A 26,654-nucleotide genomic window follows, 5' to 3' on the forward strand; every position below is an offset into this window, starting at 1 on the left:
TAAAGTTGTCTTTGAAACGGGAATCAGTGAAGCAAGCGATGTCAATCACCTTCTTGACTCTCTCACAGGAGTAACGTTGTTGCAGATCGTCCACCATTACCTTTTTCATTTGTTTTGTTAAGGCATCATCTCCCTCATTTTCATTCAGTAGGTTAGTGATGTGTTCCATTGCAGGCTTCAAAGAGGAAAGGGTGGTCTTTGTTTCAGAACCAAGTAAATCTGTGAAGTCATTGAGAGGCCCAAGGAGTTGGCAGACCCTCTCCAAAGTTTGCACATCACTGTCTTTTGGCATTAAATGCCATAAGCTCCTGTCTGCTGCAAGAACTGCACAACATCCTTGTTGCTGTTCCAGAAATCTCTCAATCATTTTGAAAGTGGACCCCCATCTTGTCACCACATCATGAATCAGTGATTTTTCAGGAATTTCCAGGGTTGCCTGCTGCTTCTTCAGTTCTCTTTTTCTCTTCCAGCTGCGAGAGAAACCTTGTACAAGATGCCTGCACACTCGTACAGCTGTGTCAACTTTTTGAATTTTGAGTGCTTTGGCTATAGCTTGGTTAAGGTTATGGCCAAAACATCCAAGCCAAATATAGGGTTGGTCATGAAATGCTTTTTTCATATTAGCTGCATTATCTGTTGTGATGGTAGACAGTCTGCCATCTGTGATGTTCCACTCCTGCAACATGTTGTCAAAAAACTCTAAAATCTGCTCAGCTGTGTGGTCCTCTGGGAAAAACATAGTTTCTAGACAGAAGGACTTCAGCTCCCACTCTGGAGAGAGGAAATGCACTGTGAAGCTGATGTATGGTTCTCCACTACCACCACTCCTAGTCCACAGATCTGTTTTTGCAGAAAACCACACACCTTTTACCACTTGTTTCTGCACATGAGCCTTGACCTCGGAGTACATCTTAGGGATTTCATTCTTTGAGAAGAATTTTTTTGATGGCACTTTATAAAGTGGCACTGCTGTCTTCATCAGTTTCAGAAACCCAGGTTTCTCCACAGCTTGAAAGGGCATCATGTCTTTGGCAATGAAGTATGCTACAGCACTGTTCAGGTCTTTAGCAAGCTTTGATGTGGGTGGATAGGCGACTTGTTTCTCAAATGATTGCTGAATTGTGGGCTGAGCTTCAGCTTTTGAGGTGGATGCCCTGTTGCTGCCAGAGCTGCTGCTGTCCTAAAAATAAAAAATAAGACATACAAAATAAAACATTACACTTGCGTCTCTCTTCTTCACGTCATGTTAGAGAGTAAACTAGCTGTTGTTATCCATCTTAGCAATAAAGATTGATGAAAGAAAAAAGTTGTGGATAACTTTTTTTTTTTACTAAGGCAGATATGGTAACTAGCATGCTAAGATAAATCCTTAGCAAGCTAGTTACCATATCTGCCTCAGTTAAAATATAAAAAAAGTTACTAAAAGATAGAGATGAAGAAAAGATAAGATATGGTAGTTACCATATCTGCCTCGGTAACAAGCTCATTTCACTAACGTCAGACGCTAATACGCTCGTTCATTTCAAGACAGCATTAACTTTACCTTTAATTTAGCATACAGCGATGGGTGGTGCTCCCGTAGATGCGCTATCATATTCGATGTATTGCCTCCTCGGGCTGCCACTGTCCTCAAGCACGTTTTGCATGTTGGGCGACCTTCTTCCTCCAAGCCGTGGCTGTCTGGCTTTTTACGGTAGCCGAAGTATTCCCAAACAGCCGACTTAGTCCGCTTGGACGGCGGAAAAAGTTCCGGGGGCTCGCCTCCTTCAGCCATCACACAGCCTGCAGAGCTGCCTGCTTGTCACTCACAACAAACGCAGGTGAGCGGGGGGAGGGGCGCTTTAGGCTGCAGCTTCACACAGCGTGAGGGACCTCTACTTTCTCCCTGATGAGACGTCACATTAAAAAAAACGCTCATACCGCACGAACGGTATGACGGAAAATTTTAGTGGTTTTGAAACCTTGACTTTTTCATACCGTGGTATACCTTAAAACCGGTAATCGGCCCATGCCTACCTGCAAGTATATATCTCTGACACTGAAGAGAGGAGCAGAGCAGTCAATTGACCACCTGGTGGTGAGTTGGATCCGATGGTGGGGAAGACTGTTGGATAGTCCTGGTTAGCCCAAACATGTAGTGAGGGTGAGCCTGGAAAATCTGGCAGCTGCTCCTGTCCGTGGGGTTTACAAATCCCCCCTCCGGAAGACTTTCTCGTGCATCCCGATGGAGGTTGGGGACATGGAATTGGAGTGGGCCATGTTTAAAGCCTACACTGCAGAAGCAACTGTTAGGAGCTGTGGCCAGAAGGTCACTGGTGTGTGTCTTGGCGACAACCCCAAAACCCGCTGGTGGACACCAGTGGTGAAGGAAACCATCAAGCTGACAAAGGAGGCTTTTTGGGCATGGTTTGTTTGGGGGTCTCCTGAAGCAGCTGACGGGTACTGGTTGACCAAAAGGGCTGCAGCTGCCGCAGTTGTGGAAGTTAAAAGTTAAGTGTGGGAGGACTTCGAAGAGGCTATGGAGAACAAGGAAATTCTGGCAAACCGTTCGATGCCTCAGGAAGGGGAGGCAGGGCTTTGCTCAGGCTATGTACAGTCAGACAGCTGCTGATCCATACTGCAGACATTGTGGAGTGGTAGACCTAGCACTTTTAGGAACTTCTATCCAGAAAGCATGTCCTCTGTGGAGCAAGCAGAGCCTGAAGACTCAAGGAAATCTTTGTCCATATTTATTGGAAATGAACTTAAAGCTAACTGTGGTGCAATACATCAAATGGCAACATTTATGTTTCATTTTGTACATGTCCCTTTTTAAATAAACTGATTCATAATAATAATGATTCATGGCAGAAGTTGCTAAGGTAGTCAAGAAGCTCCTTAGTGGCAAGGCACTATGTGTGGACGAGACTCACCCAGAAATGCTGAAAGCTCTGGACATTGTTGGACTGTCTTGGCTGACACGTCTCTTCAGTGTTGCACTGGTATCAGGTACATTGACTGTGGAGTGGCAGGGTGGTGGTTCCCATTTTTAAAAATGGGGGCCGGAGAGTGTGTGCCAGCTATAAGGGTATCACATTTCTCAACCTCCCAGGGAAAGTTTACTGTAGGGTGCTGGAAGGGAGGTCCTAACCGATTGTCGAACCTCAAATTCAGGAGGAGCAATGCGGAAAATCCCTCCTGGTCTCAGAACAGTGGACGTCTCTTATTTCGATCCACCATGCGTGCTGATGAATAGCTGTTTTTGCATAGCCAAGTTATGTTGCATTGACTTTCAGTGGTATAAGACCTGATATTTGTAAAATCTGAAAATAGATTTATCTTGACACGAGACCTCTTCTGAAATTAGTCATGAACAGGGCACAGACTGAACATTGCTTATCAGTAAATACTATATTATACTGATGGTCCCTAAATGCCTCACATGCTGACTGTGTCAACTATGGTTGACGATGCAAGGCAGCTGTACTGTAGCAGCTCTGACAGATGTGCAACCAAACATTTATTGGAAAACAGTGAAAAGAGCATTCTACACAGATTCACCCAAGTTGAAACCAAGTAATTTTATTGACTGTGCTGTTTTCTGTTAGAGAGTTGTATATGAACAGATCAGATTTTAAATGTCAATACCAGTGTTTATAGAGTCAAAACTATGATCGCTGTTAAAATTTTAAAATGGAATGTAGGGCTGCTTTTTCTAACCCTGCGATCCCTCTACCCCTCTACCTCTATCCCTCTATCTCTTCTGTCCCTCTCGACCCACCCGGCCAACATTCAGATGAGTCCCTCCACATGAAGAGCCGGGTTCTGCTCAATGTTTTTTACCTGTTAAAAGAGTGTTTTCCTTGCCCCTATCGCATTGGGGCTTGCTCTGGGGGTCATGCATATGGGTTCTGTAAAGCATCTTGAGACAATTTGACGGTAATTGGCGCGATATAAATAAAACTGAATTGAACTGAATTGAATTTTTCTTCTTAACTGACTCAGTGGAAATTTTTCTGTCTGTACCTGAACGCTTTTATCAGCAGGTGTGTTCCACTCTCCTCCAGCCTCCTCCTCTCTTCTCACTGGATCATTTCACAGGATCAGACATAGATTGTTTCGTCATTGGGTCACAGTAACAGTGAAATTTACTGTTACTGTACTGAAATTGTTCTATTTCCAACCACAATAACTTGCGCATTAGCTACTTGTGAAAACAGAAAGGCCACCAGATCAGCTAACAATCATCATTCACTCGCACAGTGCAATCAGATGAAATTTCAGCTCTCACACTCTCAAGAAAAGTCGCATATGCAACCATTTTGGTCGTAGTCTGGAGCATGGAACATGAACTGAAAACTCTTTGATGATCAAAGGTCACTGGTACCTCTCAAAACATGCCATGGCCATAACTTAAGAATGAATTTGTTGATACAATTTCACACAAATGTCTAATAAGACAAAATCATGAATTGAGAACATTTGACTTTTAGATATGAAATATTAAGTCTGGACACACAAATGTAAACTGGCAAAGGCATAATACCCCAATGTGTCTAGTCTAATTTCTTTTAAAAGCACAACGTACCTAAGTGCACAACACACCAGAGGTCAGTCATGATGAGCACAACTAGAGACAGGTAGTTGGTAGGCAGGTAGTTGGTGGAGACAGGACTCCTTGTTTGGGAATAATTGGGGTTCAAATTTGATGATACAGATGAGCCAGTTGACGCAAATGAAGCTGTGTCACTATCTGTGCAGAAAATTGTGGCTATTATTGTGCAGCGTGGCCCAGAAATCCCTCTGCACAGTTGCTCCAAGTGAAATATCTGAATGAATATTCAGCACAGAAGGAAAGTATGTCGTTTCCCAAAAGCTGGAAAAAATGAATATGCCCATTATGTTAATTACAGACCTAAATGATCACGTTTCATAATCATCCTCTATGCACTAGAGTAGAGGATGATCCACTAATTTGTGACTGGTTTATGCTTGCAAACTAAGAATGAAATTAAGAAAAATGGATCAGATTTTTTTTTTGTAATATAGCAACATTTTGTTAACCCAGAACTTCCATAAAACTACCTTTAAAAATATTAGCATGCCTGTTTTTCTTGTGATGTTCTGAAATTTGCATTATATGAAATGACCCATCCATCCATTTTATATAGACAAATTTTCCTTGTGATGTTCTGAACTTTGCCTATCTAAAGTAATCCATCCATCCATTTTCTTCTGCTTACCCGGGGCCGGATCGCAGAGACAGCAGGCAAAGCAGGTCGTTCCAGATGTCCCTCCCCACCGCAACGCTTTCCAGCTTATCCTGGGGGATCCCGAGGCATTCTCAGGCCATACAAGATATATAATCCCTCCAGTGGGTTCTGGGTCTGCTCCCGGGTCTTCTCCCAGGCGGACGTGTTCGGAAAACCTCCAAAGGAAGTCTCCCCGGAGGCATCCAAGTCAGATGTCCGAACTACCTCAACTGGCTCCTTCCGACGCGAAGGAGCAGCGGCTCTACTCCGAGCTCCCTGTAGATGTCTGAGCTTCTCACCCTATCTCTAATGGCTGAGCTCAGCCACCCTCCAGAGGAAGCTCATTTTGGCCGCTTGTATCCCCGATCTTGTTCTTTCGGTCACTACCAAGAGTTCATGACCATACAGTAGGTGAGGGTTGGAATGTAGATGGACTGGTAAATCGAGAGCTTCCCCTTGGGGCTCAGCTTCCTCTTCACCACGGCGATTTAGTACACCTGCATTACTGCTGACGCTGCACCAATCCACCAGTCCATCTCTCGCTCCATTTTCCCATCACTCGTGAGCAAGATCCTGAGATACTTGAATTCCTTTGTTTGGGGAAGCAACTCCCCAGAACCCAGAGGGAGCAATCCACCATTTTCTGGTAGAGAACCATGGCCTCGGACTTGGAGGTGCTTCAGCAACGTAGGCTTTAAACACAGCCCATTCAGACTGTTAGTTCACCCTCACTACACACTTGGGCTTACAGGTCTGTCTGGCAGTCTTCCCTGCCATCGAATCCAACTCACCACAAGGTGATGATCAGTTGACAGCTCTGAACCTCTCTTCACCCCAGTGTTCAAAACATACTGCTGCAGGCCTGACGATATGACTTTGAAGTTGATCATCAATCTTTGACCTAAGGTGCTCTGGTACCAAGTACACTTATGAGCAACCTTATGCTCAAACATGGATTTTGCTATGGACAATCTATGATTAGAACAGAAGTCCAATAACAAAGCACCACTTGGGTTCAAATTGGGCAGGCTGTTCCTCCCAATCACCCCCCTCCAGGTTTCTCCATCATTGTCCACGTGAGCGTTGAAGTCCCCCAGGAGAATTATGGAGTCCCGAGGTGGCACCTCTTCCAGGACACCACCCAGAGACTCCAAGAAGCCCGAATACTCTGAACTGCTTTTCTACACTTAAGCACCGACAACAGTCAGAATTTTCCCCTCTGCTACACAAAGTCGCAGAGGGGAGACCCTCTCATTTTCTAGGGAGAACTCCAGCAAAGGCACTCAGCTAGGGGCTCATGAGTGTCCCCACACCCGCCCGGTGCCTATCACCCTTGGCAACTCCTAAAAAGGAGAGAGTCCAACTCCTTTCCAGGATTTTGGTTCAGGACCCCTTGCTGTGCGTGGAGGTAAGCCCAACTATTTCTAGCTAGTATCACTCCACCTTCTGCACCAGCTCAGGTTCCTTCTCCGCTAGTGAAGTGGCATTCCACATCCCCAGACCTAGTCTATTCCACCAGGAGGCAGTGCGCCCATGTGCCCGCCCCTGCTTACTGCCCGGTGGGCATAGCACCTGACCCCCGAGTTCCTGCCCTGCAGGTGGTGGGCCTACTGGGCGTTGGCCCCGTGTTTCTTCAGGAGGCTGTGCCCGACCGAGCCCCACAGGACCCCAAGGATCAGCCACCAGACACACTCTGACAAGCTCCCCAAGCAGGCCTGGCTCCAGGGGAAGGCCTTGGTCTCCCTAACCCGTGCCAGGTAGCGGCTTCACCTTGCTGTCTTTTCATAGGGGTCTTCTGAGATATTCTTAGTCTGGTCTCTCCCCCAGGATCAACTTGTCTTGGGAAACCCTACCAGGGGCTATTGCCCCCCAGGTAGCTCCCAGGATCACAGAGACACTCAAACCCCTCCACCATGATAGGGTGGTGATTCAATGCAAGGTTTAAAAAAAGATGTTTCAAGCTTTCTATTATTGATGGACAAGGTGAATTGAAAATATTGTCATCATATAGTGTATATACGAAATATATGTTGGAATTTTTGTAAAGATATACAAAAAAGAGGTATCACCCATACCCAGTCTGTTTGATTTTTCATGTCAGAGTAACTGCAGTTTACTGATTGTATTGAAAAGCTAAAAATTTGTCTGGAACTACAACCTAATCTCTTAGTCAGGTTTTTTAATGTAAGATTAATAAGCTAGAATCTGAGGTCTGTTTGTCTTCACTGTCCAAACATTTAGCCTGTTCATTCAATAAAGAGGCTTTCAGGCCTGTCCTGGGTCAATCTGATGAGATACTGCTGTGTTGAGTAGTACCTGCTATTGTTGAAGCAATTTCACTATTCTGCAAAGTTTCCTGTAGTGGGGTGTTTATTGGTGTTCCAGTATACGGTGGGCTTACCAACACAGAGCATGAGTCTGGGAAGGTAAGCTGACCCAGAACATTTTGAGAGTACCCATTTTATAGGGATGTCAAAGGGTGGATCAGAGGGTAGGGAGCAGGCTGTATGTAAAGGGTCAATAGAGGGTAAGACCAAAGAACAAAGAGTAATTCCATCAAAGGGTCTGGCATACAGATGGAAATGGAAAAAGTGTGACACCAAAAGTTAAGGTAGGCAGGGAGGTGTCTGACAGAAAGATAACAGAATTGGGGGTAACTGTGGAAAATGAAATGGGGGGGGGGGGGGGGGGGGGGGGGTGATACGTGACACTAGTACCAAAAGGTGTGCTATTTTCTTCATCACTAACCACACACATCCTTCCTTCAGGTGACTTTGACCAGAAGCCCTATGTATCTGGAGATGCAGACTGCTCAACAGTGCAGCTGTTGGGGGATGAAGATTACGTGCTGCTGGCATGTGACGGCTTCTTTGATGCAGTGAAACTTTCAGAGGTCCCCGAACTTGTTCTTGATGCACTCCAGCAGGTTTGTGACCCTGAAGGAGGAGCTTCACTCGAACAGCCTGAGGATGCTGTAGGACAGAGGGTTGCTCAGCAGTTGGTAGCCCATGCCAAGGCAGCTGGATCAAGTGATAACATTACAGTCATGCTGGTATTTCTGTGTTCTCCGCTGCAGCTGCTTGTTCAGCAGTCCACAGAAACTGGACAAGCTACTCAGCACTTCACTTCTCAAGATGCATCACAGCAGTGAATGAGTAGGTCCCTTGCCCAGACACCACTGTGATACTCAGATACTGCCTGACTCAGAATTTCTCAGCCAGCTATTCCCACAGGTGCTGTCAGTTATTCAGCAGATTAGCTAAGCTCATTTGATGCTGGCATACATATCAACACAGAAAAGTCTCGCTACAACACCGCTGATCAGTTATCAATAAAAGTTGATTCAGTTGTGTTTAGGCCACGTCGTTCACATTCACATCGAGATCAGCTTATTATGTCACTATCCTAAAAACTCATGTGATTCAATATGAATTGAAAAACAGATGTCATGTGAGCATTACATCAATTTGTCAGTGTGTACATATGTTCATATCTTAATCATGTTCTGCTTTTATGGTCAGCATTGATCAGCTCATACTATGTCTTTGTGGGACGTAAGCCTTTGGTACAAAATGTGTTTCATTCGTATTTTTTTCAAAAAATTCGACCTACCATAAGCACTGCAAAGATTGCAACTTTGTTTCTGTGATTAAAAATACTTTTTTTGAACAGATTTGTAATTATATTAATAATTTCTAAATTAAATCCATACTTGAGTCCTTTGAGGAAGCATAGTGAGTTGAGATTTGAATTGTGAGATTTTATAACTACATAATACTGACTGTTAATGCATTTGAAATCCATCAGTCGGAAAATAGTTCAAAGCCTTTATAAAGTTGCTGCAGTTTCAAAACCAGCTTCACAAATTCAGATAAGTGTAAATGTCTAAAATATTCAGTCATCAAGTTTGAAAGAAAGATTTTTGTTTTAAAGAAGAAATTCCATGGTCAAGTCTACCTGACAGCAGACAGGCTGGGAATCTCTGTTTAGGGAAAGGGGTTTTTTTTAACACCCAAATCAAATCACATGAATACAGATGGTTTTAATAAATGTAGTATATTTATTGGTATTTAAATTTGGACAATTAGAATCCAATAGTAATTATATTATGTGTTACTAAGACTTGAAAACCTGACAGCTTTTCTTTGCTTCCATATTATTTCTTTTCGAAAGAGAAGCTGTTCTTCTCTTCATCTTCTCACCATTAGAACAGTCTGTTACCTTTTTAAGCATTGTATTACTGTGTTTTGTCAAGTATTAGTTCTCATCCACCATGTCTTATCAAATGCTCTCTTTGCATTGTCAGTATTATACACTGTTCTTGCATCACACTTATGGAAGTGACGCAAAAAATCTCACTGACTCAGGCTTTGCAGTAGGATTGGATTCACATGGACATTATTAATATGCTTCATTGAAGAGTAACATGAGAAACGTTGAATCCTTTTACCGTCAGTCTAACACCTACCAGTCAGCCTTTAGAGACTTGCCTAACAGTGTGACTAATTAAAGTTTACTAAATGACTATGTTGGGCCATCAGCCTTGAGCTGTGATTCTAAGATTCTGCAGTGAAAAGATTCAGATAGGATGACCTTTGAAGTTGAGGTTTGTTTTTTTTCCCCCAAGATTTTCAGGGTTATCAAAATGACAGAGTGATCACAAATATCAGTATCTAGTTCACAAGGTGCACCTGGAGGGCTAAACTAACCCCCAGGGGTCTGCATGGTGAGGTCATGTATTGGATCAGAGATAGTATTTCTGACTCCTATGTTTAATTTTTTTATACTTGTTTTTAAGTAACTGTTCTTCTTGTCTGACTGAAAGCATTAATGTCTCGATTTCAGAAGATTGTGGGATGTAATAATAAATTTTCATATTCTGTACTGTTGGCATGATGGTTTGCTGTTTTTCTTTATATTTAGTATTACTGACTGAATAAAAGAAGAAGATTCAACTTCGTTGTCATTGCCCAGACGAAATGTGCTCTTTGAATATCCCAACATGTTAGGAGGCTGGGGTCAGGGTGCAGGGTTGATCACACTGCGGTGCCCCTGGATCGGACAGGATTAAGGGCCTTGCTCAAGGGCGCAGCTTAGCTACTGCTACCCCCCATAGGAAGACATTTGTTGAGGATGTGTGTACTTGAAGGGTATAGCTCTGAATTCCTCACAGAGACAAAATTTAGTTTTTCTGTATATGTACAATGTCTCTTCCTGTAAGGTTCTGAAAGAAAATACTGTGGTCCAGCATCAGACTGACAACTCGCCTCTGAGTGAAACTGTAAATTGTTTGAAAAAAAGTTGCTTGTCATGGTATGAAAATACAATGGGGTCCAAAAGTCGAAGCACAAATGGAGAATCAAATTTTCAAGTAAAACTGGAAATAATGTGAAAGTTGGAGGGTTTTACAAACATTTTATGGACATGGAGAATTTTTAAATCTACCACAGTCCCTGACAAAAGTCTTGTTGCATAAGGATATAGTAACTTTAAATGGCATATAACTTTATTTCTAATCAATCAGTTCTCACAAAAATGGCTCATTTTAATGTCAAGGGCTTTCACATTAATAACTGGGTGCAAATTGAACCCGTCATAAAGTGTCCTGATGTTCACGTCTTGGTAAAGCCCATGACATCTGTTTTTGCAAGGACAAAAGTCTAGTCATGTCTTTAAATGATTCAACCAATCACGGATTAGAAGTTCACCTGTGACAAATACTGTAACTGACACATCCCCAGGTGTGTATAAAAAGAAACACAAGACACAAGACCTTCATATGAAGCCCAACCTGACCCTGACAGCATGCCAAAGATCCAAGCACAGACCAAAGTGCTGATTATCAAGACCCTGAAGACCAAGTCTGCTGCTGAGGTGGCAGACAGCTTTAATGTATCCAGATGTCAAGTAAAGAGGATAAGAAAAAGATCTGAAGAAACTGGTGACGTTTATGACAAGCCCAGGTCAGGCAGACACCTGTTAGAGAAGAGCATTTGTTGCTTCGACAGTCCAGGGCCAGCCCTTTTTCAACTGCAACAGAGTTACACGTGAACTGGTTGCCAGAAATCCCTGTATCTAGAAGAACAGTTTGTCAGATTCTCTCACGCGGTGTTCTCCATGTTCATATTAGTGCATAGAAGCCAGCATTAAACAGAAGACAACAAAAAATCATGTTGCATTTGTCAAGGTCCACAGCTTGCAGGAAGGATGGACAATGAAAAGTGGCAGAAGGTTGATTTTTCTGATGAATCATCCATTGAACTGCATCCCAATCAACGCAAATCCTGCAGAAGTCACACTGACCCAAGATTCACCAAGAAAACAGTCAAGTTTGGTGAAAGAAAAAACATGGTTTGGGGTTACATCCGGTATGGGATGTACGAGAGCAATGCAGAGTGGATGGAAACATCAACAGCCTGAAGTATTAAGAAGTTCTTGCTGCCCATTACATCCCAAACTATAAGAGAGGGCAAATTCTGCAGCAGAATGGCGTTCCTCCTCATACTTCAGCCTCCACATCAAAGTTCCTAAAAGCAAAGAAGGTCCAGGAGCTCCAGGATTGGCCAGCTCAGGAGAAGGCTTGGAAGATGAAACCGTAGAATCTTGATGCACTCTGGGAGCCCTGCAAGACTGTTTTCTTTGCCATTTAAGATGACTTTATCAATAAGTTATTTGAGTCATTGATGAGACGTATGGAGCTCTGGAAGTCATACACAATATTAATTCTTTTTTACAAGACACCATGACTTAATGTTGTGATGTTTTTGTAGCATATTTGTGTATTCAGAATAAAGTATATGTATAATTTCTGCATTATTTTTGTTTGTGACAAGACTTTTGTCCAAGCAAAATCTGACCTTTCTGTCCTAATTAAATGATAAAACACAATAAATGATACAAAACTTTATTTTGGCATAATAAATATAATCTAGAGGGCTTTGTCATTCATATGAGCCATTTTTGATTCCAATTAATCAACTACAAGTCCAGTTGTTATTTGTTGTTCCTACAACTTAAGAGAAGCGGCAAGACTTTTGTCAGGGACTGTAGGTCAGTAGTTAAACTGAAATTGATGAGTGACATTGATCATGTTAATTCCTTTGTAGAAAAGGTCAGATTTTACAGCTGCAAATGGTTGTCTTTGCTGATGTAGAGAAAAAAATTAAAAATCTCTTCTTGTTCTGTTGAAAAGGTTTAACTGAGACAATAATACATAAACATTTATTTATTTTTTGTTTTTTGTTAGATGTTCAAGTGGTAACAAATTCCACTGAGTTATCCACACTATGTTCCAGTGTGGTTTATCAGATAGCAAGACAAAAAGTCTACCTTCAAATGCATCTTTATTCAAATGACATAATACCACATACAGTACATCAAGAGAAACAAATAAATGCTATATGAGAATATATGTGTCCCCAGAAACTGAATTTACCTTAATGATATTTGAATTTGTAGTGCTTAGTGAGAAAATAAGTATTTATAAATAATTTGAATTCCAGAACTAGAATTTTTTATATTTAAACTGTATTCCAAGAAACACAAATCTATTACCAAATATTGTAGTTTGAAATTGAACTCTGCTGTCCTGAAATTGTAGTCAATTACATTAAAATCTCTGATTCAAATTCAGTTAATGAAACATATGTCACACTCTGTGGCACACATCTGGGTCATGGAGGAAGAGTAATTGATCACAGATCCACAGAGCTCGATCAGCTGATTGTACCTGCAGTATATAAACACAGAGGACATCTCCTCCTCCTCCTGGTGCAATACAGAGTGAAGCTGCTGGTGGTGTCATGGTATGAAGGTCTAACTGACTAAAGGATCATTACAGATTTTAAGGTAAATTGAATTAGTCTTTTTTTAGTCAGCTATTACCTGGGACAACAAGCAGGCTAGCTCTGTGATGCAGGAAGTCAGTTATAGTGACTTTTAATATTTTAGATGATGACAAGCATCTAAATTAACTTAATTTGTTTGCAGAATTGTTTTGGCTGTGCTTGGACTGGAATTAAAACCAGTAATGAAGTATCCCTTCTGGAAGGGAAAACAAAGAATCCACGCTAGTGGCACAAGCTAATCTTGCTAGCCCTACCCACTCTAATGAGGTGCAGACAATGAGGATTCCGAGACTCTCTGCGAGTTAAAAGATCTAAGGAGAGAGAATCAAGAGGCGCGTAATACCACCCAGGCATCGGTGAATAAACTGGAGAAGTCCATGTCCCAGGTAAAAGACTGGTTAGAGAAAATAGAGGGAAGAATTAAGGAAATGGAATTCGAAATAAGCAAAATTGATGACAAAGGTTTAAGACACGAGGGGGCGCTCCATTACCTTTTAAAGAGAGATGCGGAGATGACAGCAAGATGTGAGGATTTGCAAAACAGACTCCGGCGCAACAATATTCGGATTTACCAAGTACCCGAAGGCAGTGAGAGTAAAGATGCTAAAGAGTTTATGAAGGAACTTTTGCTAAACACTCTGAAAGTCTCATCTGATGTGGATATGAAGATAGAGAGGGCCCACAGATTGCTGTGCCCCCCACCACCACCACCACTCTCCACTATCGTGCGCTTTTTGGACTTCACTGTCGAAGAACGTGCTGGAGCTCGCATGGGGACAGGAAATTACATTTCAAGGGAAACGGACCTACTTTGCCCATAATTAGTACTCCCCAGACCTGCAGAAGAGGAGGGGACAGGTGTGCCAGGTGATCAAACAGCTGTAGGTAAGGGGGATGCACACCAGGTGTCCCTATCCAGCACAGCTCAGGATGACTACAGATTCAGGAGAGGTGTTTGAAACTTTGGTAGATGCAACCCCACCCTAAAGGAGCTGGGAATTAATGTCCAAACTGACGAGAGGGAGAGACTACAGAGGGAGCTGCAGAGAGGCAGATGGCAGGTGCAGGGAAATGGCTGCGACCAGCGAAAGAAAACAAACCATGACGTCACTATCCAGCGCAGAGATAAAAACAATTATGAAGATGATGTGTAAACCAGACAGGTACAGACTCATTTAAAGGTTGCAGTGTACTGGAGATGAGAAATGGCTGCTAAGCTGCTGAATATATATTATTTTAAGAAATATAGTGAGCTGTTACTAAATCGAAGGGCTGCACAGTGGTTTCGTGGTTAGCACTTTCACCTTGCAGCAAGAAGATCCCCAGTTCAAATCCCGGCCTGGGCCTGGGATCTTTCATGCATGAGTTTGCATGTTCTTCCTGTGCATGTGTGGGTTTTCTCCGGGTACTCCGGCTTCCTCCAGCAGTTCAAAAATATGCTGAGGTTAATTGGTAACTCTAAATTGCCCGTAGGTGTGAATGTGAGTGTGATTGTGTGTCTGTATATGTAGCCCTGCGACAGACTGGTGACCTGTCCAGGGTGTCCCCTGCCTTCACCTGAGTCAGCTGGGATAGACTCCAGCACCCCCTGCGACCCTAGTGAGGATAAAGCGGTGTATAGAGAATGGATGGATGGATAGTAAATCGAAATATTCTGATTTTAGTTTTAATTTTATAATAAGGGAGTTTAATGAGAGGAGGTCAGGACATACGAGGATAAAACATAGCCTGTTGGCTTACCTCCAAGGTGTTGACACTTTTGTGGTCAGCTCTATTTGCACTCAATGCAATCCTCCCAGAGAGTGACAGCTGCATCTCTCTGCCCCTTAATCACTAGGAGCAGGCTGCAATGATTACTTTCTTCAGACAGCCTGCCGGATGTCACTCATCCGAATTGGATGTTTTATGTTCTCCCTTACAAATGAATAGGGATCTGTTCAGGTTTGCTTTGTTAGGCTTTGTATATTCCTTGACAAATGTTCTAAGTTTACTAACTATGAAGGGTAGATTTATGTTTTGTGTTTAGGACAAACAACGCCCAATATACCAAAAGGGATATCATGACAAGCGTGAACTATATTAGTTACAATATAAAAGGACTCAATAACCAAATTAAGAGAAAAAATAAAGTTCTTGGTCAATTAAAGAAAATGCAATTTTCCATAGCATTCATTCAAGAAACCTATTTATCAGTAACTGAACACAGGAAACTGAAAAGGGAATGGGCGGATCAGATGTATAGTGCTTCTCATAGATATAAATCAGTAGATACGACACGCCCTTCTGAGCAGCGTGCCTGTGGCGACATTAAGCTGCTGGGGCAAAGTTTCAGTGTTTTCCATTAATGTCAATGGCATGAAAACTAAAACAAGAAGAATTCCGGCTCACTGTGCTGCATACAGTTGCACACTACGTCGGACGATCAAGACAAGGAAACTTGGAATAACTTTCCACAGGTAAGAATAGTTTTTGGCTCGTTTTTCATTATTAAATCTTGTTGAGAGTCTATGAGAGATAGCTAGTTAGCCACTAGCAAAACACTAACACGAGCTAGCAGCTTGACAACCAAATACCAGATGATTAATAGTAGCTGTAGTATAGTTGTACAAGCAGTAGTAGTAATACCAAAAGTACAAGCAGCAGTAGTAGTATAAATAGCCATTAGAGTCGTAGAAGTAGTATGAGCAGTTGTAATAATATTACAAGTTGTAGTAGCAGTGACAGTATCAGCAGCAGTAGTTAGTGTATTACCACTACTACGAGAAGTAGTCACATTGCTATTACTACCACTAATAGTACTAATCAGTCTCTCCAGGATTTCGCGGGCGTTTTTCGTGATTGTTGCAGCCGAAAATGCCTGAATTCGTGGCAGCTTTTCTAAAAAATTGCGATAAAAGTTGTGATTTTTAAGCTTATTTGTTGTGATGAAATTGCAGGAGACAGTGACAATTACTAAAAAGCTGCATTTTTTCCAGCTTGTAGAACATATTTCAACGCTGTAATTGACAATATTTATTCCGAAATTAATTATTTTGCGTTCCAACCCATTTCCACAAAAGCTGGCACATCACAGTGGGAAATTAGCAGCAGCCAGATACTGTTTTAACATGACCTGGTTGGTAGATTTGTGGCACAAAATGCTAATTTACTATTGAATGAATCATATTCGGACATATCTGTCAGTGGCGTAAAAAGTTAATTTCACTTCCTGGCGCACACGTGTTCACACACACACGCTCACGGCTTGTCACGTCAATTAACAAGAACAGCACTGAGAGAGCACAGTCCTCCACCAAGAGTGTGTTCTGCATGTGTACATACCGAATCGCGTGACCTAAATATGTAGCGGGCAACTGGAATTGATGGGACTCAGAAACACCCCCACAATTTAATCAACTGTTCCTTGTATCATTTCCGATACGTCCACAGTGGTGGATTTGTTGTAGGATAACAATCCTGTGATCGTCAGCAGGTGGCTGAGGTAGCGTTCACTTGTTGCCATGGATACCATGCTGCTATCAGACGCCGTGCCGCTACCTCAATGGGAGATCCTTAACAAATCCGTGGATCCAAATTTTAAGCCGCATCACTGCCATAGTCTAATCACTTGGTCTTTGTGTCATGTCTGACCGACCCTTAAATTTTCATTCAAATCCCTGAGTCTATTTTTCAGTAATGTTGGTAACAGAGGAAGGATTCACACACGCTGATCGTCACATAACTCTGCCGTGTTCTTTGGTGGAATAATTGATTTACCTCATTCTTTCAGTGCTCTAACTGATCTGGATGCAACTGTTTCCATCATGGTGATTTATGTGGTCTGTTGTCCGCTCATTTCAGCCGTTCTAATATGTTTTTTTTTAAAAGTCTATCAATCGATGATTTTTTTCTTTTTTGTATTCCACCGCAGTATTGCATGGGTGTAAAACAGTTTAGCTCCGCTTTGGTGAAGAACATCAGTGAATTAATTGTTTATCACGGTCTTCAGCAATAATTTTTGTTGGTAAATGAGAGACATTAGTATCGCACATGTCTGCATCTTCAAACCATAAACAAGGAAGTGAATTCGTTGACGTACATGCATTAGGTTTGCGCTGGGGACTGCTATGATTGGTGGAACTCACGGGAGGCAGGCCAAAATTGCGGGAAAGTTGCGGTGATTGGACAAAATTGCAAGGCTGCACAAAATTCGTGGAGATTGGTTGATTTTGTGTGAATTCGCGCGATCGCAACATCGCCAATTCCTGGAGGGACTGACTAATAAAGCCTAACTCATATATATCCAGATTAGATCTGTGTTCTTCCTCCAAACCCATTTTGTGATTGGGATTACAGGTAATTGGCTAATTCAGTTCGTTGTACTGAATTTATTGGCATGATTTCTAATTAAATATGTTGTTGTGTACATGGGCTGCACAATGGTATAGTAGTTAGCACTTTCGCCTTGCAGCAAGAAGATCCCCAGTTCAAATCCCGGCCTGGGCCTGGGATCTTTCTGCATGGAGTTTGCATGTTCTCCCTGTGCATGTGTGGGTTTTCTCCGGGTACTCCGGCTTCCTCCCACAGTCCAAAAATATGCTGAGGTTAATTGGTTACTCTAAATTGCGTGTAGGTGTGAATGTGAGAGTGATTGTTTGTCTGTATATGTAGCCCAGTCCCTCCAGGAATTCGTGATATTGTGATCGCGTGAAATAAACCAATCTCCACGGCCTTACAATTTTGTCCGCCTCCCGTGAGTTCCACCAATCATAGCTCCCAGCGCAAACCTAATGCACGTATGTCACCGAATTCACTTCCTGTTTATGGTTTGAAGATGCAGACATGTGGATACTAATGTCTCTCATTTACCAACAAAAATTACTGCTGAAGACCGTGATAAACAAGTAATTCACTGATGTTCTTCATCAAAGCGGAGCTAAACTGTTTTACAACTGTGCAATATTGTGGTGGAATAAAAGAAAAAAATCATCGATTGGCACACACTTTTTTTAAACACGAAACATATTAGAACGGCTGAAATGAGCGGACAACAGACCAGACAGATCACTATGATGGAAACAGTTGTATCCAGATTCGTTAGAGCTAGAGAGGTAAACAACAGAGAGGTAAATTAGATTTATTCCACCACAGAATACGGCGGAGTTATGTGACGATCAGCGTGTGTGAATCCTTCCTCTGTTACCCACATTATTCAAAACGGACTCAGGGATTTGAATGAAGTTTTCAGGGTCGGTCAGAAATGACACAAGGACCAAATAATTAGACTTTGGCAGTGATGCGGCTTAAAGTTTGGGTCCATGGATTTGTTAAGGATTCATAGCAGCACGGCGTCTGATAGCGGCATGGTAACCATGGCAACAAGTGAACGCCAGCTCAGCGACCTGCTAACGATCACAGGATTGTGATGCTCCAACAAATCTACCACTGTGGACATATCGGAAATGACACAAGGAACAGTTGAGTCCCATCTGAGTCCCATCAAATCCTGTCGCCCGCTACATACAGTACTAGCTGAAAAGGGTGCTTCTACTCAATACTGACCACAGGGTCTGAATACTTCTGACCATGTGATATTTCAGTTTTTCTTTTTTAATAAATTTGCAAAAAATTCTACATTTCTGTTTTTTTCTGTCAAGATGGGGTGCTGAGTGTACATTAATGAGAAATAAAATGAATTTTTTTGATTTTGGCAAATGGCTGCAATGACACAGAGAGTGAAAAATTTCAAGGGGTCTGAATACTTTCCGTACCCACTGTATTTAGATCATATTAAACCAGTAACTGGCTGCTGCTTATGTCCCACCATGGTGTGCCAGCTTTTGTGGAAATTTTTTGGAATGTTAAATAATTAATTTCGAGATAAATATTGTCAATTACAGTGTTGAAAGATGTTCTACAAGTTGGAAAAAATGCAGCTTTTTAGCAGTTGTCACTGTCTCCCGCAATTTCATCCCAACAAATAAGCTTAAAACATCGCAACTTTTATCACAATTTTTTAGAAAAGCTGCCACGAATTCAGGTATTTTCGGCCGCAACAATCACGAAAAACGCCCGCGAAATCCTGGAGGGACTGGTAGCCCTGCGACGGACTGGTGACCTGTCCTGGGTGTTCCCTGCCTTCACCCAAGTCAGCTGAGATAGGCTCTAGCAACCCCGCGACCCTAGTGAGGATGAAGTGGTGTATAGAGAATGGATTGATGGATGCTTACTGTGATTTGAATTGATTGAAGGACAGGTGAGGGTTTGATTTTCTGTTATTGTTTTGTATTTTTACATTAATATTTTGGTCATTGTTTTTGCCTTGATGCATTCAAGTGTTTTCTGTTGATTATTTTTAATATATTACCAGTAACATAATAATTTCTGTGTGCCTTGTCTTCACACAGCTTCCAGAGCCGAACCTTTAAATAGCCTAGCCCTTAGCCCACCTAATGATAGCATAATTCCATTACAAGTGCTACAGAAGCAGTGCTGTAATGGTTAAGTCTCTGGACTACGGATCAGAAGGTCAGTGGCTCAAACCCTGATGGGCCACCATAGGGCTCTTCAGCAATGCTGACAAGTTATTATTGTTATTTTGAAGTTGAATATACATCACCATTAGACACTGGACTGTTTAACTGTGGCTACTCTTCCTGGAGTCCTTGATTTTAAATTTCATACAGTTTCAAGACATAAACTGCATAGCCACGGATTTGCTCCATGGTGCTGATTCGTAATCTGCCATTTATTATTTGTAGTGCTAATAATAAACTTTTTAAAAAATATACTAAATGAGACAGAAATCTTGTATTTAAATGTATTTGTGCTTTTATTCAGTTTGACTATCCACTTTGCACAAGACAACAAAGGTATAAAAGTTAGATATTTTATATTGATGCATATTATATTTAATTTGTCTATACATACAAATGTTATAGACAAGTATTGATATCTTTAAATGAGAGGTTGAGAAAATCACAATTCAAATTCTTCTAATTATTATTGTTATTGTATTTATACTGCAATAGTTCAAAATTATGTGAAAATGCATGTACGTAGTTTTAGTGAAATACAACCTATGTCTTATTGCCTCTAGAAACACAGGAAACACACTGCAACTCACTGGAGAGGCGAGAAAAGTTAAAAGAGAGAAGATCCTAAGAAGAAATTAAAAAGAAAAGGAACAATGAAAGAGGCTACAACTGAAGCTAAAGCTAAACAGGATACAGAATCTGAACCAGAACCAAGACCACAATTAAAAACAGAATGGGAAGGTGAAGAATCACAAACAGAAGAAAGTGTAATAGTGAGGGACAAAAGGTTCCAAAAGTCTGTCTCAATAGCTGGGATAAGTAAAAAAGTTAAAAGACAAAGGAGAAAAAGAGTCAGCGTGATTCAGCAGTTATTGCTCAAATTAATCAGAGAACATCCCTAAATTTATGGTTGGTGACACAGCTGTGTGTAAGCCTTGGAGCCCAGCAGAAGCCAGAGATGTAGTGCTTAATGCACCAAATCCTTTCACTAGCCCCACAAAATATCTTCACTGATTGGAAGTTACAGTGAATTTGTACAACATTCTAGTGCCAGACATGGATATATTATTGCAATGTAAAGAGTGGTCGATGGTTAAAGCTTCTTTTTCCCTTTACCTCAGGCTGAAAATGTTATGGTGTACAGAGGCCCAAGTGCAGGAAATTAGATTTCAGACAGAAGAGCAGTTTAAAAGAACTTTTATTTACAAGACAGGAACAAGGTACAGAACTACAACTCAAAAACGGAAAACTACACTAGAGCGCAGAATTAACAGGTTCTGCCTAAGGCGGCAGGATGACGAGGAGGCGGACTAAATACAAGATTAGCAAAAAGGTAACATGCGCAGACCCACATATGGCAACATCAAGGCAGGAATACAATCAAGAATAACTAAATACATATCGGAAATACAATAATCTGAATTATTTAACTATTAGCAGAACCACATATGGTAATACGAAGGCAGGAATTGTTTTTACAACTTGCAGACCCATGTACGGTAATACCAAGGCAGGAATACACACCATGAAGCAAGAAACAGGCCCAAAGATAAACCATGAATACGAACTACCATAAATACTAAAACAATGACCATGGGTCAGCTAGAACGGGAGCCCAATCAGTAACGTCAGTGAAATTTAGGAACGAAGCAATGAGTGAATTGGACACTGCTACTGTACAAGTTGGAAACTTAGCTGGTGGAGTCTGATGGCATGGAGTTCCGGGAAGGCAGGACACTGTGGTGATGTGACTGCCAGCCAGCGGTGGCATGGTAGCTGCGGGATACTGTGGTTGGAGCCTGAGGTGGCGTGGTAGGAAACCACCAGAGGAACGGCAGCGACAGCTGTCTGTGGTTGGCATCAGAGGCGGCTGGCATGGCGGCAGCAAGGGTTTGTGGCTGGTGTTGGAGGTGTCGTAGCAGGTGCCAGGGTGAGTGAACTGATCCTGACGTGACTGAGACCGGAGGGAGACCAGGGAAATCCAGAGCGTGACCAAGCCTGGGTTCTTCAAAGGAATTATGGAAGGTTGAAACTGGGAGTCCTTGGTGGCACGAGCAAGCAGGAGTCAGTCTGGAATGGAGCAGAAACAGAATTACAACAATCATGAAGCAAGGACCCGAAACTGAACAGCGCACTGCACTAACTAGAGAAAGTTCACGGTCCAGCAACAAGTGCTGAGTGGTGTCAGGGTTTATGGAGGAGTTGCAGTGGCTGATTGGACTACTCCCACCTGCTTGTGCGCTGCTCTCACTGAAGAGCTCCTGCCAGCACTTATGAACTTTTGGTTCATAAGTTCACTTATGGTTTGAGGATGTGTAGGAGTCATCCATGGGTATTGATAATAATACAAACAGTGCAATGGCTCTTGACATATTTCTGGAAAATGTGCATCCTGAGATTCCTAACATGTACAGAGTCGATCATGGTATAATAGTAAAAAGACAGAATCAATGAATACATTGATGGAAATGTATAGGGATTGCTGTTATTCCAATAAAAAGTCTACTAAGGTTAAACAAATAGTTTAGATCACAAATCAGCCACAGTGTCATTTCGCTCAGAAGGCCACTCCCTGTAGCCTAGCCATGCTACACCCATGTTTCTGATGGCACAAGGGTCTAGGAAAGCTCGACAGGGAGGGAGGCGGGCTAAAAGGTTGTCTATCAAATCCCTCTGCAGCAATTGGGTAGGTATACAACCAATCAACGCAATGAATAGGCTGACGTAGTTCCAAGAGCACCGGCGGATTGTGGCTAAGTCCCATTAGCTTCCCAACCAGCGGAGCCGCGGAGCCAACTGGTATATTAAGGATTTCCCATATCCCATCGGCATAAGTCCAAATACGTCTTTCTTCTCAATGAAACACTTCAGTGCCATCCTTTGTTTATCTTTCAAGTTGAATTTTAGCTTCAAATCTTTAAGGGCTGTGGCCAAAGCCGAGTCGAAAGATAACTGTTTATTGTGCGCTGGTTGTTTCTGTCAGAATCGTCACGCCTCTGTCGTCACTTCGTTACGCCCGCCTTCTGACTCTACACTTCATGGTGATTGGTCCGGCCAGTTTTAGGAGAATCCAGCCTCGAGCCTTATGGAGGGTAACTAGACCCACCCTGGCAGAGAATTAAATTTGTTGCCGTGGGTTGTCTAGCGCGGCTAGGCTACACTCCCTGCACAGTTGCGGAAAATGCCGCAAATGTGGGAGGATGGACCATTGGACCCGAGATTGCAGAGCCACTGGAGTCACAAAGCGCTATTCACTTCATCAGCAGCCTAGAATGTGGGCCGCTCTGCCCCATCCTCCTCCCAGTCCTCCTGCACAGCAGCAGGAGTGTCCAGCTGTCATGCAAGACAGAGCAACTTCCCCTCACCCTTATGAAGGCACCTATAAAGGCCTCTACACACTGTCCAATTTTAACAATCTTGTAAGTTCACAGTTTGCTACACTGTTTGATATGAATCTAACAATCTTTGTCCATGACATGAAATGTGCTGTGTACAGATTGTACGATGAAAACACAAGCTGAATCACAGTCTACGATGTACATGAGTTGACTTGATTGCGCAATAAGCGTGCGCCATTCATCCATGAAAAATAAATAACTGAAGCATAAACGTAACACCTACAATAACAGGGAAACTAGTGAAACGTGAACAAATTTAAGTTTTACTAGGGTCCGAGCACTGAATGGTGCGAAGACCCTATTATAACCCATGGGTTTCTTATTCTTTATTTTTTAAACCATTTTAAGATACTTGAAAACGTGAAATTTGGCATGCACATCAGGACCAGCAAAAAATTTATATTTTAAGGGAATTGCATAGGTGTGAGCCAAAATTGCTCGTGCTATGGAGCCATTTTGGCTCATACCTATGCACCTGTAAAATTTGAAACAGCTACTATATATGTATGTACGTTTCCCCTACAGCTACCAGATTTTGATAGGCCTGGCCTATCAAGACGCAGAAGACGCGGTGCCAGGAGGTGCCGTGGACCCCCGCCTCCCGTTCCTGAGGGGTCCAACACCTCGCCTCCCGTTCCTGAGGGGGTCGACACCCCGCCTCCCGTTCCTGAGGGGGTCGACACCCCACCTCCCGTTCCTGAGGAGGTCGACGCCCCGCCTCCCGTTCCTGAGGGGGTCGACGCCCCGCCTCCCTTTCCTGAGGGGTCCGACACCTCGCCTCCTGTTCCTGGGCTGTCGGCAGTGTCTGAGGGACTGAACACCTCCCCCGAGTCCCCAAAGAGGCTCAGCGCCTCCCCTCCAGTTCTGCCCCCGGAGGGGCCCCCGGACCCAGTTCTGCCCCCAGAGGGGCCCCCGGACCCAGTCCTGCCCCCGGAGGGGTCCCCGGACCCGGAAAGGTCCCTGGACCTGGAACCAGTCCTGTCCCACCGGGGTTTCCCAGTTCTGTGTCCAGTCCTGCCCCCAGTCCGGCCCCCGGAGGACCCACCGGGCCCGGCTCCGCCCCTGGAGGAGTCCCGCCACCGCTGGCTCCCAGTCCGGCCTCTGATCTGGCCCCCAGAGGACCCACCGGGCCTGGCTCCGCCCCCGGAGGAGTCCCGCCTCCGCCGGCCCCCAGTCCGGCCTCCGCCCTGACCTCCTGTCTGTCCAGCCTTGGCCTGCCCAGCCTTCGGGCCGTCCTCCGGAACGGCTCCTCTGGTCTGTTCGGCCCGCAGACTGACCTCGGAATTAGGCGTTCCAGCCGGTCCAGCCCTGGCCCATTCAGCCCCAGTCTGTCCCACCTTGGCCTGTTCGGCCTTCGGGCCGTCCTCAGAAGCGGACCCGCAGGCCTGTTCAGCCCCGACCTGTCCGGCCTTCAGGCCGTCCCCCTGATTGGACCCTCTGGCTTGCCCTGCCTCGACCAGTCCAGCCTCCAGGCCGTCCACCAGAACGACTCCTTCAGTTAGCTCAATCCTGTCCCAGTCCAGCCCAGCCCCCAGTCCAGTCCAGTCTAGCTAGTCATCCCAATTCAATCCAGCCCAGTCCAATCCAGTCAAGTCTAGTCTAATCAGATCCAGTCCTTTCAGTGCATCCAGTCCTTCTAGTCCTTCCTGTCCCTCCAGTTCCCCAATCCCTCTTAGTCCCTCCAGTACGTATTAGTCCCTCTAAATCCTCTGTTCCTCCGAGTCCCTTTAGTCCCTTCAAGTTCCACTCTGAGCTCCTCTAGTCCTTTCTGTCCCTCCAGTCCTTTCTGTCCCTCCAGTCCTTTCTGTGCCTCCAGTCCTTTCGATTCCCCTGGTTCCTCGTGTCCTTTCAGTCCCTCCCATCCTTCCCTCCCATCCTTTCAGTTCCTCCTGTCTTTCCAGTCCCTCCCGTCCCTCCCGTGCTTCCCTCCCATCCCTCCTTTCCTCCTGTTCTGTCAGTCCCTCCTGTCCTTTGAGTCCCTTCAAGTTCCCCTGGTTTCTGTGTGTGTCCTTGTCAGCTCCCTGATCGCCCCGTCGGTTCTCACCCTGTCTGGGTCTGTGGGGCGCCGAGAGGCGCCCGTTGAGGAGGGGGTACTGTCAGGATCCTCCTCTACTTCCACCTGACATCCTTTTAACCCCATCCTGCCTTTTCCCCCTCATCTCTCCTGGTGCATTTCTCCTGTTCTCTCTCTCTCTCTCTCTCCCCTGACAGCAGAGCAGATGAGAGAGCAGCTGAAGCCACTCTGTCAATCAGCCACCTCCGCTAGAGTCTGAGCAGCTGACGATCATCCCACTAATTACTCACTGACTCATCCTGCAACACCCTGCCAGATCGTTAGACTCGACCTACCCTGTCAGTCGCCTTCTCGCCTTTTTATCCTGCTGTTCTTGGAACGAACCACTAACCTTGTTTCTCCTGTCTTACCAGAATCTGCTGCTCAGACTCCTGCCTGCTGTCCCTCTTCGGATTCCCCTCTGGACCCAATCTCTCCCAAGAACCCCCTCTCGGCATCATTCTCCCTTCTCTCCTGGCGCCCCCCATTCCCGCCTGTGATAATCAGGAAGAGATATCGAACCAGCCCAGTTCTGATCACTCCAGTCTGCCCTGCCTGCGTCCTAGCTCTCTAGCCCCTAAACCCCGCTTCCCTTCCAGCCGTCAGGGATCCCAAGACCACCCGGCGCCGCACTCTGTTTCCCCTCCCGGAACCTACTGCCGCCGATCCCCGGCTGGAACGCTGCCCACCCGGTATCACTCCTCGCTTCCCCCCGACAAGACCCCAGTTCTCCTCCTGCCAGATCCACTTCCCCCGTCCCCACAATAAACCATTTCCTAACTGCATCTTGCCTCGACCATGTGCTCTCTGCTCGGGTTTCTTCCCGTTGTATGACAGAAATAGCCTGGAGAAAAATAATTCACTACTTCAGCCTATTTATCAAGGTATGCAGGTGCTGATTTTAACACCATGAAAAACACATTCTAAAGTTTACACATGAAATTAAACTAGTGTAAAAGAATGATCTATCCTTCATACATGTAAAGTGAGTACTACCTAGACATGCCAGAAGCACAAGTTGTGACAGGTCTTTTATTACACTAGCACTTGCATCTAAGCGCTTCCCAGTCAGGATGCTAGAAGGATATGCAAGGATACATTTATCTTTAGGCACCCTGAGCTTCCCCACAGCATTATTTAATTCTCAGTCCTGCAGGTTCCATTGACGGCACTGAAATATCCTCCATGATAGCAAAGAGGGCGCAATTGCTGCATCACAGGTGGAGATAAGACAAGAAGTAGCACTAATGTAGCAAAATGAACAGCCAGTCTTTTCTGTTGTTCTTTCAGTAGTCAGATTGTCTTTGTTCTATGTCACGTCATGTCATTATCACTTTCAAGCCATTTCTGTTTCCACTTAATGGTCTGTATTATGGCTTTGAGTGTTTCTCTGTTTTTGTTTTTGCTTTGCTCCTTATGTATTTCTTGTTTTTTTTTTTAAAAATTTGCCTGCCTGTTATTGTATCAGCTTTCTAATGTAAAGTCATGTGGTCTATATCTGGGTTCTATTTCTTGAACTTTTACCAGACATCCTTACCACAGGATTAAAAAGATGCTGCAGTACCACACAGTGAGTAGAATCATAAGATAGTTAATGTTAAATAGAAGTG

At 43.8% G+C, this 26,654-nt stretch overlaps 1 protein-coding gene across 2 annotated transcripts in view; it reads left to right on the forward strand.

Annotated features, from left to right (window-relative positions):
- The window catches only part of ppm1f (protein phosphatase, Mg2+/Mn2+ dependent, 1F), a 28,660-nt gene extending 18,545 nt beyond the window's left edge, over window positions 1-10,115 (forward strand). For both annotated transcript variants that reach the window (XM_022206882.2, XM_022206881.2), the window contains one exon: window positions 8,000-10,115. In XM_022206882.2, coding sequence (XP_022062574.1) covers window positions 8,000-8,382 — 383 coding nt within the window. In that variant the 3' untranslated portion in view covers window positions 8,383-10,115. The remainder of the gene's footprint in view (window positions 1-7,999) is intronic.
- Window positions 10,116-26,654: the final 16,539 nt, after the last annotated feature.

Source organism: Acanthochromis polyacanthus, chromosome 7 (assembly GCF_021347895.1).
Source record: "Acanthochromis polyacanthus isolate Apoly-LR-REF ecotype Palm Island chromosome 7, KAUST_Apoly_ChrSc, whole genome shotgun sequence".
Lineage (NCBI taxonomy): Eukaryota > Metazoa > Chordata > Actinopteri > Pomacentridae > Acanthochromis > Acanthochromis polyacanthus.